Here is a 19072-nt window from a genome sequence, read left to right on the forward strand (position 1 = left end):
ATTCATTCATGGGATGTGGGCGTTGCTGGCCAGGCCAGCATTTATTACCCATCGTTAATTGCCTTTGAGAAGGTGGTGGTGAGCTGCCTTCTTGAACCACTGCAGTCCACTTGGGGTAGGTATACCCACAGTGCTGTTAGGAAGGGAGTTCCAGGATTTTGACCCAACGACAGTGAAGGAACAGCGATGTAGTTCCAAGTCAGGATGGTGTGTGACTTGGAGAGGAACTTGCAAGTGGTGATGTTCCCATGTATTTGCTGCCCTTGTCCTTCTAGTTGGCAGAGGTCGCGGGTTTGGAAGGTGTTGTCTAAGGAGCCTTGGTGCATTGCTGTAGTGCATTTTGTAGATGGTACACACTGCTGCCACTGTGCGTCAGTGGTAGAAGGAGTGAATGTTTGTAGATGGGGTGCCAATCAAGCAGGCTGCTTTGTCCTGGATGGTGTCGAGCTTCTTGAATGTTGTTGGAGCTGCAACCATCCAGGTGGGTGGACAGTATTCCATCACACTCCTGATTTGTGCCTTGTAGATGGTGAACAGGCTTTGGGGAGTCAGGAGTGAGTTACTCGCCTCAGGATTCCTAGCCTCTGACCTGCTGTTGTAGCCACGGTATTTATATGGCTACTCCAGTTCAGTTTCTGGTCAATGGTAGCCCCTAGGATGTTGATAGTGGGGGATTCAGCAATCGTAATGCCGTTGAATGTCAAGGGGAGATGGTTAGATTCTCTCTTGTTGGAGATGGTCATTGTCTGGCACTTGTGTGGAGCAAATGTTACTTGCAATCATCAGCGAACATCCCCACTTCTAACCTTATGATTGAAGGAAGGTCATTGATGAAGCAGCTGAAGATAGTTGGGCCTAGAACACTACCCTGAGGAATTCCTGCAGTGATGTCCTGGAGCTCAAATGATTGACCTCCAACAACCACAACCATCTTCCTTTGTGCTAGGTATGACTCCAGCCAGCGGAGTGTTTTCCCCCTGATTCCCATTGATCTCAGTTTTGCTAGGGCTCCTTGATGCCATACTCGGTCAAATGCTGCCTTGATGTCAAGGGCAGTCACTCTCACCTCACCTCTTAAGTTCAGCTCTTTTGTCCATGTTTGAACCAAGGCTGTAATGAGATCAGGAGCTGAGTGGCCCTGGCGGAACCCAAACTGAGCGTCACTGAGCAGGTTATTGCTAAACAAGTGCTGCTTGATGGCACTGTTGATGACACCTTCCATCACTTTACTGATGATTGAGAGTAGGCTTATGGGGTGGTAATTGGCCGGGTTGGACTTGTCCTGCTTTTTGTGTACAGGACATACCTGGGCAATTTTCCACAATGCAGGGTAGATGCCAGTGTTGTAGCTGTACTGGAACAGCTTGGCTAGAGGCGCGGCAAGTTCTGGAGCACAGGTCTTCAGTACTATTGCCAGAATATTGTCAGTGCCCATAGCTTTTGCAGTATCCAGTGCCTTCAGTCATTTCTTGATATCACGCGGAGTGAATCGAATTGGCTGAAGTCTGGCATCTGTGATGCTGGGTACTTCAGGAGGAGGCCGAGATGGATCATCAACTCGGCACTTCTGGCTGAAGATTGTTGCAAATGCTTCAGCCTTATCTTTCGCACTGATGTGCTGGGCTCCCCCATCATTGAGGACGGGGATATTTGCGGAGCCACCTCCTCCAGTTAGTTGTTTAATTGTCCACCACCATTCACGGCTGGATGTGGCAGGAGCTTCGATCTGATCCGTTGGTTATGGGATCACTTAGCTCTGCCTATCACATGCTGCTTACACAGTTTGCCACGCAGATAATCCTGTGTTGTAGCTTCACCAGGTTGACACCTCATTTTGAGGTATGCCTGGTGCTGCTCCTGGCATGCCCTCCTGCACTCTTCATTGAACCAGGGTTGGTCTCCTGTCTTGATGGTAATGGTAGAGTGAGGGATATGCCGGGCCATGAGGTTACAGATTGTGGTTGAGTACAATTCTGCTGCTGCTGATGGCCCACAGCGCCTCATGGATGCCCAGTTTTGCATTGCTAGATCTGTTCGAAATCTATCCCATTTAGCACGGTGATAGTGCCACACAACACGACAGATGTGAAGGCGGGACTTCGTCTCCACAAGGACTGTGCGGTGGTCACTCCTACCAATACTGTCACGGACATAAGCATCTGTGGCAGGCAGATTGGTGAGGACGCGGTCAAGTCTGTTTTTCCCTCGTGTTGGTTCCCTCACCACCTGCCGCAGACCCAGTCTAGCAACTATGTCCTTTAGGACTCGGCCAGCTCGGTCAGTAGTGGTGCTACTGAGCCACTCTTGGTGGTGGACATTGAAGTCCCCCACCCATAGTACATTTTGTGCCCTTGCCACCCTCAGTGCTTCCTCCAAGTGGTGTTCAACATGGTGGAGTACTGAGTCATCAGCTGAGGGAGGGCGGTAGGTGGTAATCAGTAGGAGGTTACCTTGCCCATGTTTGACCTGATGCCATGAGACTTCATGGGGTCCAGAGTCAATGTTGAGGACTCCCAGGGCAACTCCCTCCCTACTGTATACCACTGTCCCGCCACCTCTGCTGGGTCTGTCCTGCCGGTGGGACAGGTCATACCTGGGGATGGTGATGACAGTGTCTGGGACATTGTCTGTAAGGTATGATTCCGTGAGTATGACTATGTCAGGCTGTTGCTTGATTAGTCTGTGGGACAGCTCTCCCAACTTTGGCACAAGCCCCCAGATGTTAGTAAGGAGGACTTTGCAGGGTCGACAGGGCTGGGTTTGCCGTTGTCGTTTCTGGTGCCTAGGTCGATGCCAGGTCGTCCGTCCGGTTTCATTCTGTCCGCAAGCCTGGGAAGGTGGGGAGGTTAAAGCTCTGAAAAGTGGCATCAGGTCGGGAACCTGGAGCTCTCAGGTAAATATATTTAAATTCCCAATTAACTCAGGAATTCTGGCTTTAATAGCTAGCACGAGGGTTTCCCAGGCTGTGTCGAACTCTTCAGGCTCAAAGAGGCGAGGGCCCAGCGGGGAGTGCCTCTTCAGTGAAACTGAGACTGGGAAGCCTTCAAAGAGTGAAACTGAATAGTTGCAACCCTGCCTAGATGAGAGGCTGGTGCTCACAGCACTTCTTCTGAGAGTGTGTTTTACTTGCTTGACAGGTGATTTCCAACTTCTTGGAAGACATTTCACCTGTTTCGGACTTCACCAACTTTGATCTGCACTTCCCTACTGTCAGCCTTCACTGCAGCATCAGAGCAGCTTATGCAGTTCTTTGCACTTTTTAATTCCCACTATGGATAGGTAAAGCTTTTTAATCACCATTCTCACTGATGGTGCTCTGCCTTGCACCCCGATGAGGAACAAAAGGTGCAATAATACCAAAATCAACAGCAGGAGGAGCATCAGGAGTAACACCCACAGCAGTCACATGCCACTCCACAGGACAGATGGGGTGTACTTGTAGACCGAGCCCAAAGGAGGCGAGATCCCCAACACAGGGTCTACAGGCAGAGCATCAGATCTCTTGACACGCGTGAGCACCAGTGCCTCAGGAGGCTCAGGCTTTCACAGTAAGTCATTGCAGATATCTGCAGCCTCCTGGAACAAAACCTCCTTCCCAGTGGACCAGGTGAGCATGCATTGCCAATGGCCATTAATGTGACTATCACTGCAGAGCCTGCCTTAGCCCAGTTCTCTGCCTCTCCCCGGAGTTCTGCACTCACCTCCTGTAGTTATTGTGTGCAGATTTGGTCTCCTTTTCTGAGAAAGGAGGTTCTTGCCATGGTGGGAGTGCAAAGAAGATTTCCTAAGCTGATTTCTGGGATGCCAGGATTGACATCTGAGGAGAGATTGGATTGACTAGGCCTATATTGACTAGAGTTTAGAAGAATGAGAGGGGATCTCATAGAAACCTATAAAATTCTAACAGGATTAGACAGGCTAGATGTAGGGAGAATGTTCCTGATGGCTGGGGAGTCCAGAACCAGGGGTCACAGTCTCCAGAAATGGAGTATGCCATTTAGAACTGAGATGAGGAGAAATTTCTTCACTCAGCGGGTGGTGAACCTGTGGAATTCTCTACCACAGAAGACAGTGGAGGCCAAATCATTAAATATATTCAAGAAGGAGATAGATATATTTCTTAATGCCAAAGGGGTCAAGGGATATGGGAAGGAAGCAGGAGCAGGGTACTGAATTAGACTATCAGCCATGATCTTTTTTGAATGGCGCAGCAGGCCCAAAGGGCCGAATGACCTACTCCTGCTCCTATTTTCAAAGTTTCTATGCAAGGAGAGAAAGCAGAGAGTTGTGAGCCTTCCCAGGTCTCCTTTCCATTCCTATGGTTGCTGAAGCCTCAGGAATCATTGTACAGTTCAGCCTTTCTGACCGCTAACGAAGTCCCTTTAACTAGAAATCCTTCCTTTGACAGATGTGCACATCATCATGCCCACACTCTCTGATCGGTTGGGGAACGCGGAAGCAGGATGCTATTGCAATGGCTCAGTTCAAGAGCCACGGCAATGCACACTTCGATGTCAAACGTGCAGCCAGCCTCCCTGCTCCATAGGGATCTGTTATGACACGATTCTACCCATGGACTTCACAGTGTCCTTCTGTTACTATTCTGTGGAAAAATGAAAATAATCCATCACTATGATTTATTATAACTGTTCAAAATCTTGAAAATCTATTTCACTGCATCTCTTAATGGGGTAGAGGAGCAAAAGGGATCTCGGAGTATGGATACACAAAGCACTAAGAGTAGCAACACAGGTTAATAAGGCCATGAAAAAACTAATCAAGCACTGGGGTTCATTTCTGGAAGGGTATCACTGAAAAGCAGCGAAGATATGTTCAACAAAGTGTTATGACCAGGTGAGAAAGATGTCTAGAGGTCCCTCTCAACCATCATCTGGTCTTAACTTAACAGGGTTTAATTTTAAAAACACCATGTTTTTAGCTCCCCCAGGTGAATCCTTGTTCACTGCTTTCCAATTATAAGGCAAAGAAACCAGCACAAACAGGCTTTCTTAGGTTTAAAGAACAAAAGTTGAAATTTATTAAACTTAAACTCTAATTCGGTTAATGCCTACGGATACACGACGCACCCACGCTAGCATGCATACACTATACACACATGCAAATAGAGACAGAAAGGCAGAAGAAAAGTAAAGTGGAAAAGTTTGAGGCAATATCTGAAGTTTTTGTTGCGGTTCTTCGAGCTCACTGCAGAGTCCTTGATTGTAGGTAGATCTTGCTTTTCGTTGGAGCCCAGTATTCTTCTTAAACCTTGTTCGCTGTAGGAGACTTTTCTGTCTTGGGGTTTATGTTTCTTCAGTGGATTCAGAGGCTTGTGAGAAAGAGATGGGAGCAGGCAGGAGAGAAATCTTCTCAGTCCAGGAGCAAACAGACACTCTCAGTTCAAACTGTTTGTACAAATTCAAAAAACTCAGGTTGCCCAGCAGGTTAGTCATGTGACTAGCTGCTTTGACCATGTCCGTTTGTATATTCTGCCATCTTAGCAGTTAACCCGGAATGCGAGCTCCCCCACCATCAATGTCTGGTAATCAAAAGTCCATTGTGGGTTGAATGTGTCAGGGAATGTCTGCTTTATCCTTCCAAACACTGTCTGTTAATATGCAAATGTCTTTTCCAGCCACGGTTGATCTGTTTAACAAGTCCTTTCTTCACTCCAGTAACAGTTTAAAATCAATGTTCATGCCAAAATTAATGTGCCTCATTCTTGGCAGATGGGGGCCTGGCATGACAAAAGGCAAAATACTTCAGATGCTGGAAATCTGAGAAAAAAAACAGAAATTGCTGGAAATACTCAGCAGGTCAGACAGCATCTGTGGAGAGAGAAACAGAGTAAATGTTTCAGATCAATGAAAGATCACTGACTTGAAATGTTAACTTTGTCTCTGCCTCACCAGCTGAGAATTTCCAGCAATTTCTGAAGCTGTGTTAAACTTGTGTCACATCTTGGTGAAACCATATCTGGATTACTGTGCATAATTCTGGTCTCCATATTATATTCTACATTGGAGAAAGTGCAAAGAAGATTTGCAAGGATGATACCCAAACTGAGAGCATATACTTATCAGGAAAGGGGCTGAGGCTCTTTTTTCTAGAAAAGAGAAAGTTGAGGGGTGACCTAATAGAGGTCTTTACAATTATGGGGTTTGATAGGGTAGACGTAGAGAAGACATTTCCACTTGCTGGGGAGGCAAAAACAGCCATAAACAGAAGAGAAGCACCAGTAAATCCAATTGGGAATTCTGGAGAAACCTCTTTACCCAAAGAATGGTTAGAATGTGGAATTCACTACTGCAAGAAGTAGATGAGGCAAATAGTATTGTTGCATTGAAGGGGAAGCTGGATACCCACATCAATGAGAAAGGAATAGAAGGATATGTTGATGAAGTAGGTTGAGAGGAGACTCTCATGGAACATAAACATTGGTTCAATCCAGTTGGGCCAAATAGCCTGTTTCTGTGCCGTACATTCCATGGAATTCATCTAGAAATGGCCCAAAAATTGTTGAATTAAACTTTTTACTGAGCTTTTAAGTTTTCTACTTCATGGTGTTCAGTGCCAGTCACCCTGGATGCCCATTAATATGAGGGGTCATTGAAGAATCTTACACTCAGTGTGAAGGCTAGAAAATGATATGCAAAATGTTATTTCATCACAGTTACAATATTTTCACTTAATTTGCCCATCTGAAATGTGCATTATGTGCAAAAGGAGTACAGACCTGGCATTATCAGTCTCTGATACTGTTTCAGTACCATTGTACCTCATAAAATAGCACACACAATGTACCAGCATGGAAAATTGGCCCTACAATTACACAAAATTACAAGAAAAGGTCTTTACATACAAGGCAAATACAACATCAAAACCAAACAATATAAATGCAAAAGGAAGATAGTTTGGAGTTTGAATGTGAAAATTGGCTGCTATTTTCCTGCATTACAAGCGAGACTGCTCTTCAAAAGTACTTCATTGGATGTAAAGCACTTTGAGATGTCCAGTGGCCATTAAAGGTGCTACATAAATGCAAGTCTTTTTTTCTTTTAACATGGCTTTGTAGTAGTTTAAATGTTTAGAATGTATGATGATGATTATATTTTATAGGAATTAGTTACTTTATTTTTTCAATCAACATCATTCAATTAATTCACAGTAATTATGTGGAAATAGTTAATTCTTCAACATGAATGCCATCCAGCACTTACTGTCAGCAATTGCATACTGACTGCTGCTGGCAAATCCTTGGACTTGGCTGAATAAAATAATTTCACAACACAGCGTGAAAATTAATGGCTATCCCAGATCAATGGCAGGACTGTAAACTTTAATTCAGAAGATGAGTATAAACTGTTTGAGCTCGGTTTGGGCTTATTCCCATGGGGTTGGCGTTTTATGATGTTATCTGGACCTCTTAATGTGAATAATGCCTTGTAATCGCTCACCAATATCAAATTTTTTATGTAACTATATATTTTTTTCTCCCAAGGAAGAGTTATGTAAAATCCTTACTTCTGATTTCGATTTTTGATGTTGAAGAAGAGAAAAGCACTGGACATGAACATTCCTAAAACAGTCAAAGCAGAAAGAATACTGTAGAGTGGCAAGGAAATCTTGCGCAGTTGTGGCTGTATAATAGTTCTATCCTTTGGAGGTTCAACACCTGAAAGCAGAAACAGAAAACTCAACATAAGAGATAAAAAATACTGTCCACTGATTTTGAAACTATTTAGCACAATCCATAAATTAAATTATCAAAATCAAAAACACAGCAGTATTTGAAACAAAATATGTGTGGCCTTGCCAACCTTGCAAATCATCTTACAGCCATAAATCAACATTGAAAAGCACATGCCATCATACTCTAGCCTACACTCATCTGACCAAGGATTCATTATTCAATTATGTGTTTAAAATATTTACATTAAAATTTCTTCCTAAAAAGCTCTGATGGGCAGATTCGTCGGACACTGCACTTGCCTGCACTCCACTGAGCTACCCTTGCCTCATTGTGTGAGGGCCACTCATTCAGTTACCTTTGTTGTGTTCCTGGTGCTTACAGCATGCTGTGCCAGAGGAACATAGGAGCAGGAGTAGGCCATTCAGCCCATCGAGCCTGCTCCGCCATTCAATACGATCATGGCTGATTATTCCACTTCAATGCCTTTTTCTCACACTATCCTCATATCCCCTTATGTCCTTTGTATTTAGAAATCTGTCAATCTCTGCTTTAAACCTACTCAATGACTGAGCTTCCACAGCCCTCTGGGGTAGAGAATTCCAAAGATTCACAATCCTCTGAGTAAAGACATTTCTCCTCATCTCTGTCCTAAGTGGCTTCCCCCTTATTTTGAAATTGTGTCCCCTGGTTCTAGACTCCCCAACCAGGGGAAACATCTTAGCTGCATCTACTCTATCTATCCCTTTAAGTATTTTGTAGGTTTCAATGAGATCACCTTTCATTCTTCGAAACTCTAGAGAATACAGGCCCAGTTTCCCCAATCTCTCTTCATAGGACAGTCCTGCCATTCCAGGAACAAGTCTGGTGAACCTTCATTGCACTCCCTCTATGGCAATAATATCCTTCCTAAGGTAAGGGAACCAAAACTGCACACAGTACTCCAGGTGCAGTCTAACCAAGGTTCTATACAATTGATGCAAGGCTTCACTACTCCTGCACTCAATTCCTCTTGCGATAAAGGCAAACATACCATTAGCCTTCTTAATTGCTTGCTGCACCTGCATGTTAGCTTTAAGTGACTTATTGACAAGGACACCCAGGTCCCTTTGTACATCTACACTTTCTAATCTCTTATCATTTAAGAAATACTCTGTATATCTGTTCCTCCTGCCAAAGCGGATAACCTCACATTTTTCCACATTACATTTCATCTGCCACGTTCTTGCCCACTCACTAAGTCTTTCCAAATCCCCTTGAAGCCACTTTGCATCTTCCTCACAACACACATTCCCACTTAGTTTTGTGTCATCCGCGAACTTGGAAATACTACATTTGGTCCCCACATCCAAATCATTGATGTATATTGTGAACAGCTGGGGCCCAAGCACTGATCCCTGTGGTACCCCAATAGTCACAGCCTGCCAATGCGAGAATGACCTGTTTATTCCTACTCTCTGTTTTCTGCCTGTTAACCAATCCTTAATCTATGCCAGTATATTATCTTCTATCCCATGTGCTTTAATTTTGCTAACCAACCTCCTGTGGGGGCTTTATCAAAGGTCTTTTGAAAATCCAAATATACCACGTCCACTGACTCCCCTTTATCAATTCTGTTAGTAACTTCCTCAAAAAACTCCAACACATTCATCAAATATGATTTCCCAGTCGTAAATCCATGTTAACTATGCCCAATCAGATCATTATTATCCAAATGTCCATTTATCACATCCTTAAGAATAGATTCGAGCATTTTGCCAAGGTCTGATGTAAGGCTAACAGGTCTGTAATTCCCTGTTTTCTCTCTCGCTCCCTTCTTAAGCAGTGGGATGACATTTGTGACCTTCCAATCTTCAGGAACTGTTCCAGAATCTATAGAATTTTGGAAGATGATCACCAATGCATCCACTATCACCATCGCTACCTCTTTCAACATTCAGGGATGTAGAATATCAGGTCCTGGTGACCTATCAACCTTCAGCCCTACGTCATTTGTAAAAATGCATATCATGACCACTGGCTGTTCACCCTCCCCCTTCAGAATGTCCTGTAACCGCTTTGAGACATCCTTGACCCTAGCACCAGGGAGGCAACATACCATCCTGGAGTCTCTTTTGCGGCCACAGAAACGCCTATCTATTCCCCTTACAATTGAATCCCCTATAACTATTGCATTCCCACACTTTTTACTCTTCCCCTGTGCAGCAGAGTCAACCGTGGTGCAACGAATTGGGCTGTTGCTGCTTTCCCCTGAGAGGCCATTCCCTTCAACAGTATCCAAAGCAGTATATATGTTTTGCAGGGAAATAGCCCCAGGAGATTCCTGCACTGCCTGCCTAGTCCTCTTGCTCTGCCTGGTGGTCACCCATTTCCTTCCTGCCTGTGGAGTCTGAGCCTGTGGTGTGACCACCTCTTTATACATGCTATCCACGATACTCTCCGCCTCGCAGAAACATTTCAGAAACTAACTGTTGGAACCAAATAAGAGGGCCAAAAAGGAAGGACTTCCTTGTTACAAGGACCCAGGAGAAAAAATATATGAAAGTGTCTGGTTGGATAGATAAAAGGGAATTCAGTAAATGTAGCCTAGATGGATTTTCAGAAGACCTTCAATGAGGTATACCACAAGAGGCTTGCTTCAAAATGTAGTTATATGGTATAAAAGAAAATATAGCAGTATAGAGAAAAAGTCTGTTGATCGACAGAAACAAAGAGGGCAACTTAGTGTTGGATAAGGAACAGAAATAGTGAAACCCATGAGTCTGTGCTTGATCAGCTTTTATTCACGTTACAGATAAATGATTTTGACTTGGGGACAGAGAACAAAATCTTTGAAATGTGCTGATGACACAAAAGTAAGAAATTTAGCAAATATTGAGGAGAACTGTAAAGTCTGCAGGAACATTTTATGGAAATAGTAGCATAGTGATTAACAGAGTGATGTATCTAAGTTTGCTGATGATACAAAGCTCAGTGGAAAGCTGCGAAGATGACACAGAGAGGCTGCAAAGAGCTATATGCAGTTTGGGGGGACTTTCATGCTCTCCCCCATAGTGGGTTTGGAGGTGCGGAGAGCACAAAATCAGGTGGGATGATGGCGGAAGGGAACCCCGCCACCTTCCCGCCTCCGCCAAAATTAAGTGCAGGGCGGGAAGGCCACTGTGCTGACAATTGAGGCCCTTAACTGGGCAACTAATGCCCAATTAAGGGCCTCATCCCATTGCTACTGCAATTAGTCATGCAGCGAGCTGCCCTGTTGCCACACGGGAAGCACAGCATGAAAAACTGTGTGGGCTGCTTTCTGGCTCCGGGGGTAGGGAGGGAGGGGGTGAGGGGTGGGGGTGAGGGATCCCTTGTTAAAAGGCACAGTGCCTGAACGAGGGATCTGGCATTGGGAAGGGGGTGCCCGCTGAGCTACCCTCTGCCCTTGCTAATGACCCCCCTACAAACCCCTCCCCGCAACCCCCACCCCACAAGACACTGGCCTCTGATTGGCAGGCAGCTCTCTAAGGGCGGGTCTTCTGTACTAGGGTCCTTGATCCCGTGGAAGGCCCTCCGCTGTCCTCTTAAGTGCCTATTTGACACTAGATTTGGTGGGCCTCCCACAGAACAGGCGACGTGAGGGTCCTCGGCAGTGCTTTTTCTGTATGTCGAAACCCCCGTTGCCAGGATAAAATCCCAGCCATTAAGTAAATGGACAACAAGGTGGCAGATGGAGTATAACATGGGGAAGTATGAGGTTATTCACTTTGGTCATCATAGAAAAGCAGAATATTTTTTAAAAGATGTGAAAATTGTAAAAGCTGATGTTCAGATAAACATGGGTGTACTCGTAGAAGGAACACAAAATGTTGGCATGCAGGTACAGCAAGCAATTAGCAAAGCAGATGGCCTGTATTGCAAGGGGATTGGAGTATAAGAATAAAGACGTCTTACTACAATTGTATGGGGCTTTGGTGAGACCATACCTGTGGGCAGCACAGTGGGGCAGTGGTTAGCACCACAGCCTCACAGCTCCAGCGACCCGGGTTCAATTCCGGGTACTGCCTGTGCGGAGTTTGCACGTTCTCCCTGTGGGTTTTCGCCGGGTGCTCCAGTTTCCTCCCAAAGCCAAAGACTTGCAGGTTGATAGGTAAATTGGCAATTAATAATTGCCCCTAGTGTAGGTAGGGGAATTGTGGGGATGTGGTAGGAATATGGGATTAATGTAGGATTAGTATAAATGGGTGGTTGATAGTCGTCACAGACTCGGTGGGCCGAAGGGCCTGTTTCAGTGCTGTATCTCTAAATAAATAAACAAATAAATAAATACAGTGTGCAATTTGGGTCTCTATATTTAAAGAAAGATATACTTGCACTGGAGACAGTACAGCAAAGGTTCACTAAATTGGTCCCTGGGATGAAAGGGTTGCCCTATGACGAGAGGCTGAGTAAATGAGTCTATAATTCTCTGGAGTTAGAAGAACAAGAGGCGATTTCTTGAAAGATTCAAGATTCAAGAAACGTTTTCCTAGTGGAGGGGTCAATAGCCAGGGGGCATAGATTTAAGGTAAGGGGCAGGATGTTTAGAGGGGATTTGAGGAAAAAACTTTTTACCCAGAGGGTAGTTGGAATCTGGAATGCACTCCCTGAGGGGGTGTTAGAGGCAGAAACCACATTTAAGAAGTATTTAAATTGAAATGCCATAGCATACAAGGCTACGGGTCAAATGCTGGAAAATGGGATTAGAATAGTTAGGTAATTGTTCGCCGGCACAGACACAATGGGCTAAACGGCCTGTTTCTGTGCTGTATGACTCTATGACTCTATCGATGACTCTATGACGGGGCTTGAGAAGATAAACACTGAGACATTGTTTCCCCTGGCTGGGGAATCTAGAACAAGGAGGCACAGTTTCAGGATAAGAGGCCGATCATTTAGGACTAAGCTGAGGAGAAATTTCTTCAGTCAAAGGGTTGTGAATCTTTGGAATTTTCCAACTCAGAGGGTTGTGGATGTGCCATCATTAAATATACTTAAGGCTGAGATAGACTGATTTATGGGCTCTCAGGAACTCAAGGCTATGGGGAGCGTGCGAGAAAGTGGAGTTGAAACCTATTATGAACGCTGGACTTTGTAAGATGATTATGTTTTTAAAACTGTGATTTATAAAAGTTTAAGATGGAGTCGGAGAAGTCAGGTGACTTCACATCTACTTTGCTTAAAGACAAGACAGAAATCTTGGTTACCAGGAAAACAGAGAACACAGATCAAAGACTTTTTTTTTTGAAAAACAGAGACCGCAGGTGTGTAACACCTGAAGAACAATGGGTTTCACCCTCCTGGACTTTAGGATCATAAACAAGGAGTCAGTGATTCTAAGGATGCAAATGTGCATGGCAGCTGCCAACACCTGGAAACAATGAAAGACCCAGGTGACTCTGCTGAAGTTAGACTTCTGGACTTTGCATATTGAAAAAGGACAATGAGCGATTGACTTTTAATTCCAGATAAATTTTAACATGTTTTCTGAAGACAGACAATCTGTAAGCAGGGAAACCAGCAGTTTCAGCTTCACAGTGGGCTGTGAGAGAGGAAGACAACCAGCAGTGGCAGCCTCAAGGGAGAGAGAGAGAATGCCTATTCTCAGAGAAGGTATACAGTGAAAGGCTGTGAAGACTTGAACATGTTTTGAAAGTTGAAGTTTATGGAGAAGTAAAAAACTAACAGGGTCACCAGGAATCGCCTTATTCATGAACGTCCAGGTTGGAAGTGCTCAGAGAAGTGAGTGAAGAGGACACTGACTTTGAGAAAAGTCTGGGAGATCCAACCTATTGCAACTAGGAGGAGTTGGGACTTTTAACCACAAAGATTTCACCATTGAAGAGGGCTGTGTAATGTATAGGTGTGGTACAAGGTTTTGAACTGTTTTAATAAGTAAATACCTTTCTCTGTAATTTGAGGAGGTATCAGCTACTTACAGAGTACTATTTAGTTAATGGGCATTTCTTTTAGTTTAACTGTGATAGTAAAAGTCTTAAAATGTGAAATCTTATTGTGTAATTCTTTAAATTGGTCTGGGGGTTCATATCCCTTATTTTAACTGTAACGGATTCTCTGAGATCGTAATAAAGCCCAAGGTCGCCCATGATCATAATGAAAGGAGCAGCTGGCTCGATGGGCCATATGGTCTACTGCTGTTACTATTCATTTTGTTCTTAAGTTTTTATGTATTGTGGTAAAAAAACATTTGGTTCACTAATGTGCTTTAGGGGAGGAATCTGCCATTCTTACCTGCTCTGGCCTATATGCAACTCCAGACCTACGGCAATGTGGTTGACTCTTACCTGCCCTTTGAATTGGCCTAGCAAGACACTCAGTTGTGCCAAACTAGCAGGACAGATCCACCAGAGGTGGCGACACAGTGGTATGTAGTCAGGAGGGAATGGTCCTAGGAGTCCTCAATATTGACTCTGGACTCCATGAAGTCTCTTGGCATCAGGTCAAACACGGAGAAGACAACCCCCTGATTACCACCTACTGTACTATACTGGTCAGTGTGCTGTTAATATTAAATGTGGATAGTAGACTCTGGGTCAAAGTAACAGGAGTTTATTTACAGGGGTCTTATCTCTAAGATATCTACATCAACACTGAGCAACACGAGGTTCACGCTCGTGACATCACATCCTGTGATAATACATAAGGTCTATATACATAATCTAGCCAGCAACAGCTTATATACATTATACTACACCTGCCACCCTCCTACAGCTGATGAATCAGCACTCCTCCATGTTGAACACCACCTGGAAGAGGCGTGGAGGGTAGCAAGGGTAAGGGACTTCATTGTCCATCTCCAAGAGTGGCTCGGTAGCACCATTACTGACTGAACTGGTCAAGTCCTAAAAGACATAGCTGCCAGACTGGGCCTGTGGCAGGTGCTGAGAGAATTAACAGGAGGGGGAAAACTACTTGACCTCGTCCTCACCAATCTAGCTGTTGGTGACAGTATCAGTAGAAGTGATCACCACACAGTTCTTATGGAGATTAGGTCTCCACTGTGTTGTGTGGCACTACCACCATGAAAGATTAGATAGATTCAGAACAGATCTATGAGCTCAAAACTAGGCATTCATGAGGCATCGTGGGCCATCAACAGCAGCAAAATTGTAGTCCACCACAATTTGTAATTTCATGGTTTAGCATATCCCTCACTCTACCATTACCATCAAAGCCACAGTACCAACCCTGGTTCAATGAAGAGTGAAGAACATACCAGGAGCAGTAACAGACATACCTAAAAATGAGGTAGCCAACCTAGTGAATACAACACAGGACTACATGCATGCTAAAGAGCAGAAGCAGCATACAACAGACACAGCCAAGCGATCGAACAACCAATGGATCAAATCAAAGTTCTGCATTCCTGTGACATCAAACTGTGAATGATGGTGGACAATTAATCAAGTAAGAGGAGGAAGAGGCTCCATGAGAATCCCCATCAGCACGTGAGTGCAAAAGACAAGGCTAAAACATTTGCAACCATCTTCAGCCAGAGGTGCAGAGTGGATGATCCATTATGGCCACTTCTGAGGTCCCCACCATTACAGATGCCATTCTTCAGCCAATTTAATTCGCTCCACATGATATCAAGAAATAGCTGAGCACACTGGATACAGGAAAGTCTCTGGGTCCTGACAACATCCTGGCTGCAATGCTGAAGGCTTGTGCTCCAGATTTAGCCACGCCTCTAGCCAAGCCACTCCAGTATGGTTTCAATACTGGCATCTATCCAGCAAAGTGGAAAATTGCACAGGTATGCCCGGTCCACAAAAAGCAGGACACATCCAAATTGGCCAATTACCACCCCATCAGTCTACTCTCAATCACCATCAAACTGATGGAAGATATCATCGACAGTTCTATCAAGAACTTGTTCATCAATAACCTGCTCATTGATGCTTGGTTTGGGTTCCGCCAGGGCCACTCAACACCGACCCAAACATGGGCAAAAGAGCTGAAATTCAAGAGGTGAGATGAAAGTGACTGCCCTGGACGTCAAGGCAGCATCTGGCCGAGTGTCGTATCAAGGAGCCCTAGTTAAATTGAAGTCAATGGGTATCAGAGTGAAAAGGTCTCCATTGACTGGAGTTATACCTAACACAAAGGAAGATAGTTGTGATTGTTGGAGGTCAATCATCTCAATCCCAGGACTTCACATCCCAGGAGTTCCTCAGGGCTGTGTCTTAGGCCCAACCATCTTCAGCTGCTTCATAAATTACTATCCCTCTATCATAAGGTCAGAAGTGGGGATGTTTGTTGATTGCAGTGTTCAGTTCCCTTTGCAACTCCTCAGATAATGAAGCAGTCTGTGCCTGTATGCACTAAGACCTGAACAACATTTAGGCTTGGGCTGATGTGGCAAGTAACATTCATGTCACACAACATAAGAACATAAGAAATAGGTGCAGGAGTAGGGCATTCGGCCCCTTGAGCCTGCTCTGCCATTCAATAAGATCATGGCTGAACTGATTGTGGCCTTGACTCCACGTTCCTGCCTGCTCCATAACTCTTGACTCCCTTGTGGATCAAAAATCTGTCTAACTCAGCCTTGAATATATTCAATGACCTAGCTTCCACTGCTCTCTGGGTAAGAGAATTCCAAAGATTAAGGACCCTCTCAGAGAAGAAATTCCTTCTCATCTCTGTCTTAAAAAGAAGACCCCTTCTTTTGAAACTGTGCCCCTGAGTTCTAGATTCCCCCACGAGTGGAAACATCCTCTCAGCATTTACCCTCTCAAGTCCCCTCAGTGTGATATATGTTTCAATAAGATCACCTTGCATTCTTCTAAACTCCAATGAGTATAGGTCCAATCTGCTCAACCTTCCCTCATAAGACAACCACTTCAACCCCGGAATCAACCTAGTGAACCTTCTCTGTACTGCCTCCAATGGAAGTATATCCCTCCTTAAGTAAGGAGAATAAAACTGTACTAAGTACTCTATGTGTGGTCTCACCAATGCCCTGTACAGTTATAGCAAGCTACTTTTATACTCCATCCCCCTTGCAATAAAGGTCAACATTCCATTTGCTTTCTTAATTACTTGCTGTACCTGCATGCTAACTTTCTGTGATTCATGCAGGAGGACACCCAAATCCCTCTGTCCTGCAGAATTCTGCAGTCTATCTCCATTTAAATCACATTCTGCTTTTTTATTCTTCCCACCAAAGTGGACAACCTCACATTTCCCACATTATACTCCATCTGACAAATATTTGCTCACTCACTTAATTCATCTATTTCCCTTTGCAGACTCTTTCGGCTGGATTTTACTAAGCCCTCAACGTTGGGCTCCATGGTGTTGGGGGGGGGGGCGAAAGATGGCACTGGGGGGTGCAGGGCAGTGTACCTTTAATTCTGAGAGTTGCTCTCGCCCACTGAGAACAGTGTGTGCAAGCAGCAAGCCCGTTTCCTAGGCAACAGCAGGAGAGAGAAACCACCTAATGTACTGTATTAGTTAACTGCGTGCGGGGACTGGTTAGAACTAGGTTGATCTAGAGACCAGTGAAGCATGCTCCTCTGAAGAAGAAGATGCCCCCCTCTCTCTCTCAGCAGAAAAATCCATTTTGATCTACAGGCTGTGTATTGCCTAAGGAGGGAAAATACCACAGAAAAGAACATTTGTACTGTTGGAGATAGTAAATTCCTTTTTACTTCCAATCTCTAAGAAGTCTTTGCCTCAGGAGTGACTTTTTGTTGCCTTTTTGTGTTTCTGGGAGTTCTGGAATTCTCAGTAAAGTTTCTACTGATAGTCTGCCAATTGAAAAATCCAAATAGACCTGTTGCTATACTCCTTGTTGAAAGAACTGTGTGACGCCTGCTGCAACTGAAGTGCTTTGAATGCCTATCCATTAAATACTGTTTGTCGAATTCATCTGGAGATTTTGAGTGGCATTTGACTGTTCGGCTCTGGGACACCTCACCGAACTGGGAACATAACCCACTTACAACCCAGTTATTTATTGATTCCTAAGAAACAGCTCTAATTTTATTGAAACCAGTTAACAGTTGGTTTTTGAATGTACATGTGTTTGCATGAAGGTTAGGATAAATAAGAAATTATAAGGTCTTTAGACATAGATTTATTTCAATATTGTTTAAGATTTAGTTTATGAATAACTGGTTAATTTGTTGTTGTTTAAAGATACCCGGTTTGGTCTGTTTTATTCTGGAGGGTTAATAAAGTGTTTAATTTGGCTAATTTCTGGTAGGTGGGAAAACTTTAATAATATGCTCTAACCTGTGGAGTAATGGGACTGAATTGACAGTGCATTACTCCTGCCTCAGTTGTAATAATAATGGATTCTAGCAATTTCCCAATGACAGATGTTCGGCTAACTGGCCTATAGTTTCCTGTTTTCTGACTCCCTCCTTTCTTGAAAAGAGGTGTTACATTTGCAGTTTTCCAATCCGCTGGGACCTTATCAGAATCTAAGGAATTTTGGGAGATTACAACCAATGCATCCACTATCTCTGCAGCCACTTCTTTTAAGACCCTAGGATGCAGACCATCAGGTCCAACGTACTTGTTAGCCGTTAGTCCCATTAGTTTTTCTAGCACTTTTTCTCGAATGATAGTGATTATTGTAAGTTCCTTCCTCCTTTCTGTCCCTTGATTTTCTGCTGTTCCTGGGATTTTTTTGTGTCTTCTACTGTGAAGACAGATAAAAAAATACTTGTTCAAGGTCTCTGCTATGTCCTTGTTTCCCATTATTAATTCCCTAGTCTCATCCTCTAGGGGATCAACGCTTACTTTAGCTACTCTCTTCCTTTTTATATACTTGTAGAAGCTTTTACTGCCCGTTTTTATATATCTTGCAAGTTTACTCTCATATTCTAATTTCTCCATCCTTTGTTGGTTTCTGAAATTTTCCCAATCTTCTGGCCTACCACTAATCTTTGCAGCATTGTACACCTTTCCTTTCAATTTGATACCATCTTTAACATCCTTAGTTAGCCATGGGTGTTGCATCCTTCTTGTAGAGTCTTTCTTTCTCAATGGTTTATACCAGTGCCAGGCTATGACTATGTCCACCTAGAGAAAGCTTAACAACCTCCATGACATTCAATGGCATTTTCATCATCGAATCCCCCACCATTAACATCCTGGGGGTCACCAACAACCAGAAACTTAACTGGACCAGCCAAGTCAGGAGTCTGATGGAATACTCCCACTTGCCTGGATGAGTGCAGTTCCAACAACATTCAAGAAGGTCAACACCGATCACTGATGCTGGAGATGTATTATGGAGTTAAAGCTTCACAGTGTGTGGGGGAATCTCGAAATCCTGAAATGTGGGTTCCACCCTAAGGCTCAATGAAGGTATCATGTATGAAT

General features: G+C 44.1%; 1 protein-coding gene across 1 annotated transcript in view; it reads right to left on the reverse strand.

Annotated features, from left to right (window-relative positions):
* Window positions 1-19072, reverse strand: part of gabbr2 (gamma-aminobutyric acid (GABA) B receptor, 2) — a 1342876-nt gene that overhangs the window by 233497 nt on the left and 1090307 nt on the right. The window contains exon 10 of the mRNA XM_068053043.1: window positions 7525-7675. Coding sequence (XP_067909144.1) covers window positions 7525-7675 — 151 coding nt within the window. The remainder of the gene's footprint in view (window positions 1-7524; window positions 7676-19072) is intronic.

The sequence above is a fragment of the Heterodontus francisci genome, chromosome 2 (genome assembly GCF_036365525.1).
Source record: "Heterodontus francisci isolate sHetFra1 chromosome 2, sHetFra1.hap1, whole genome shotgun sequence".
NCBI classification, from domain to species: domain Eukaryota; kingdom Metazoa; phylum Chordata; class Chondrichthyes; order Heterodontiformes; family Heterodontidae; genus Heterodontus; species Heterodontus francisci.